The sequence below is a fragment of the Citrus sinensis genome, chromosome 4, assembly GCF_022201045.2.
Source record: "Citrus sinensis cultivar Valencia sweet orange chromosome 4, DVS_A1.0, whole genome shotgun sequence".
In the NCBI taxonomy this organism is placed as follows: domain Eukaryota; kingdom Viridiplantae; phylum Streptophyta; class Magnoliopsida; order Sapindales; family Rutaceae; genus Citrus; species Citrus sinensis.
In genome coordinates, this window is record NC_068559.1 from 27,138,177 (window position 1) to 27,142,719 (window position 4,543).

At 35.1% G+C, this 4,543-nt stretch overlaps 1 protein-coding gene across 1 annotated transcript; it reads right to left on the minus strand.

Annotated features, from left to right (window-relative positions):
- Window positions 1-1,077: 1,077 nt before the first annotated feature.
- Window positions 1,078-2,429, minus strand: LOC102617213 (zinc finger protein 5). The gene has a single exon (XM_006483705.4). The coding sequence runs from the start codon at window positions 2,203-2,205 to the stop codon at window positions 1,414-1,416; it is 792 nt and encodes a 263-aa protein (XP_006483768.1). The 5' UTR covers window positions 2,206-2,429; the 3' UTR covers window positions 1,078-1,413.
- Between the last annotated feature and the right edge of the window lie 2,114 nt (window positions 2,430-4,543).

Here is a 4,543-nt window from a genome sequence, read left to right on the forward strand (position 1 = left end):
ATGCATGTATCCCATAATACGTTAACCCAATATTTTTAAAAAAATTTAATTGGAATAACGAGTCCATTTCATTAATAATTCGTTAGGGTTTGTACATAATTCAAAGAACCTTGGCGGCAATGACCAGTTGGATATTTAAAAATGTGATTTATTAATCAGTCCAACTAACAAGCTCAAAATAAGCACTATACAATTTTAAATGTGACGTACCGATTTATCTTTTATTTATCCACTTGAATATTTTAAATGCGTGACATATTTTTATTGAGCGAAAGGAGACCAATTATCTCCACTAGAAATGCTTGATTGCAATGAATCAAATACAATGCTTGTAAGGAACAAACGGCTTAAGTTTTTATTATTGTTAAGAAATTTGTGCACGTTTCATATTTTGATAGAAAAAAATTTTAGTTCCGAACTTCCACCAATTATTGCTATGAACGAACCTAATCTTAAACTCTACGTCACTGCGAATTAAATAAATCACAACCGATATTATTATTAGCAATCAACCAAACTTGACCTCGAAGAATCATTCAAATAAGTATATATTTGTATCCACAAAGCTATTCAATCAAATATTTCAATACTTAAAAAAATATTTTAAAAAATAATAATCAGTTGTTGTGTACAGAGAGAGCTGCCGCAATATTTATTAGTTTCTGATAATAACTTGTTGATAATGTGGCTAGATTTGAGATCTTCTCTGTGGAAGTTTATTTATTATCGAATAATATTATAATGCTTAATTACAGCTGGTCAGCCGGGTTCATCTTTTTTTTTTTTTTTTAGGACTTTTAATAATCGGTCAAAAATGTGAACCTGGTAACTTTGTCTTGAAAAATTTCGAGGTTGATCGTCTTTAAAATTTTATTTTAATTTTTATATAGATAGCAGTGCGTCGCCAAGAAGTTGAATTAAAGGTCGACACATGGACACAAGTATGTGTGTGTGTGTATATATATATATATATATATATGTATGTATTTGTGTATGTGTATATATATACGTATGTACCTGATGATAAAATTTATTAAAAAAAAAAAAGGGGGGGGGGGGGGGGGGGGGCGGCGCCCATGAGAAAAACAATCGATTCTCAATCAATTATATGCACCACCGAGACGAATTTTTGTCAACTAAAATAAATGAAGAAAATACTGTAGCTCCCGTATTGTTTTGAACTGTCTTAAGTTCAAGGAATTGCCGTATCTTGAAATGGATGCAAACGTGATCGATAGCATGTGTTTGTGTGACATTCATAATAATTTCAGATTGAACTTGATGAACGTACGTAATTGCATGAATCTTACAATATCACCGATCATTTTTTTTTTTTCCTTGGGTGAGTTACAGCGAGCAAACGCTGGATTTACAATGTTGGAGTAGCTGGGGTCGTATGGTATAGATAGTACTTCATACGCCGCTTTCCAAGCTGAGACCTAACTGAAGATCCAAAGATTTACAGCTTTGCTTAGAAGCCGCGGCAGACAAAGGAGAGGGCTTGATGATGAGTGCAGGCGTGTGGTCTCCGGATCTGTCGGTCCGAGTGAACATACTGGGGGTAGAATCTTGCTGATGAAATGGAGTTTGAGTTGGTATGGTAGCAGTACTACACCATTTTGATACACGAGGATCTTGATCGTATGGATTGAAGCTAATTTGAGATTCTTCATAAAGAGTGAATTGATTATCACAAGGGTAGCATGAAGGATCATAGAACCATGTAGATGCAGTATTGGAGCCATGGTAAGTATTATTGAAACTGAGGTTGTACATGTTTTGATAAGGTTGTAAGTAAGAGTTGAGGCTGGCCTTTCTGGCTTGAAGCTGCAATCTTTTCTTCTTCATTCTCTCCTTTTTATGGGCATTTTGGTGACCCCCCAATGCCTGTGAGTTTGCAAACTCCTTGAAACAATACTGACACTCGAATTTTTTGTAGTCAGATTCACCAGTTGGGGGGCTGCTTTTATCCCTGCTGCTGCTAGGTTTCTCACTTCCAGAAGATGCAGTGTTTGAGGAGTTGACACTTTCATCTCCTTCTGCAGAACCTTTCAGGCGGCATGTCTCGTCGTTGGTGTTGTTGTTGTTGCATGGATTCAGCTCAAACCCAAATAATCTGAGCTTCTTTTCAACACAGGAACCGGCTGAAGAGGCATTTTCTCCATCTGAAGTATGAGAAAAAACAGTAGTCATCTCCTTTTCCATGTCTCTTCAAATGTGATGATTTTTTTTTTCCCCAAAGAATGATATTGTTTTTGTAGCCAGTGATAAAAGGGCCTATACGTTAAGACACAGATGATGCTGAGTATTGAGTTGTTTGGCTTGTGTTCCTTTTATAGTAAACACTCTATGGCTTCCAAGAATGCATTGCATCTAAAATAGGGGATAGTTTTATAATCATGAACAGCATTTTAATCGTACTAAGGTTCAATAAAAAAAAGAGAGAAAAAGAAAAGTCAGATCACAGAAGCCGTCTCATGCAATATTGATTTTTTAATAACTTTTTTTCAAATTTGCAGTGGAAACACCTCAAGCTTTCTCCATCAAAGAGGATTCAGTGTGCTTTGTTAATGAGGAATAATGGTCTGGAAGCAATTATAATATTCATTAAATATATGCTATTATGGTACCACTTGGTGATTAATAACATATATTCCATGCTTAAGGAGAGGATGAAAGTTATTTAGTTTTATCAATTATAATAACTAATAATTTACAAAAGTCAAAGCTAAGAAAGCTGGGATGCAATGATGCAAATGCAATCACCTGAAAGAAGAGGGGCTATTATAAGCTATACTTTGAAATTAACAAAACAAATCTTCCACTGTACTTAAATGCATATCTAAGATATTTTACTAATTAAACTAACAAATCAGTCAGTGGATTCATGTATTGTCCTTTATCCAACCTTATCATATATAATATGTTAATTTAAAACGTAAAATTTAATTGCAGTGGGTGCCCAGTCCCATCCACTAATGTATATACAATGTTGAAACCTGTAGAAATGTGATTATTCAGCACCAAATGAGGCTTCTCTGCAATTATCCCTCCACCCACATTTTTTTTTTTTCACTTTTTGTTCTTTTATAAATGGGCTTAATATATCAAATCTTGACCATGTTTTACAAAAGCTAATATAATAATAAGGGAGAGTAGTTGCTAAACAAGGGAATAATAGAAGTGGGTAATGATGTAAGCATATATACTTATAATGGTCTTCAAGAAGATCTGGGCATATCTTCTTAGAGCAGGCAAGCCTATTATTTTATACCCAAAAGCATATGTTTTCTGGTGAATCAAGTCGTCAACTAACATTATTGTATACATAAGGCAAGCATTTGTTTTGGACAGTTGTTCTAAAATGACCCCACAAACTTGTAACTTTGAGGACATATTGGAAACTATTAGATTGCGTTGTTTATTCCATCGTCTATAGCCAAGATCTTGATCTTCCATTGGTAGACTTTCTTCCACCAACAGATCTCTCAAGCTAACCAAATTCCCAGTTCCCACTTCCTTTTTTTGCTTTAGGAGAAGAATTCCAAGTAGGCATGCTGTCATCAAGCATTTAACTATCTTAATATGTGGAATAAAAATATAAAATGAGGCCATAAGAGGGGATTAGATTGAGTTATTGTGCTTATGGTGGGTGGGTTAGCTGATTGATTGATTTCTCATTTCATTTCATTTTGATTTGATTTATCAATGGGCCCTACCATCAGCCACCCCAATTCTCATTGCTCATCCAATCTATATCTTCCTTCTTTTCTTCTGGACAAATCCTAAAGGAATTTAAAACCATATTTATGAGCCACACAGAGTGCTAAGATTGACTAATGCAACAAGATTATATACTAATTTCATTTGATTAAGATTAAAGCTGTAAAGAGGAATCAGGACGAGTCAGGGGTTGCTACAGAAGGCTACTTTTTACTTTTTAATTACACTTCGAGGCATATCTTTAATAGAGCTTGCTGTTGATAATATCACGACACTTAACATAACTCTACAGTCTTTTGGATTTCACTCTAAGGTCTTTGTGGTCTAAAAAGTCTGCAAAAGTGTACAAAGGGAATGATTGATAAGGATTCTGGTGATGAAAATTAATAACTTGACTTCACCATGTATGTGAATGCTGCTAGAAAACCTCAAAACCACATATCTGAGCATTGTTTTAGCAGGAGGAAACAGTGCAATTGGTCTCACGATTCAAAAATGAGGAGTCGTGTCATAAGTGGTGAAAGTAATGGGGACGGCACTTGGAAAATCATCCTGCTGGCTGCTAGCTAGTGGAACAACAGCAAAAATGCCACATGTCGGCCATCTTGCAATTACCATGTTTCTGCGAAACCTGTAAATCATAAAGCAGGAGCTGCGTAATTTAGTAGGTGTAAAAATGAGAAGTATCACGGAAGGTCTTATTGTTAGAGAGATCTTCATCCTCTGAAATTTGCCTATTAAATTTATATCTAGTTGTGAAATAAAAGAAAGTTGATAAGGATAAAGCAGGAATCCCACTAGGGAAAGGAAGTGTTACAAG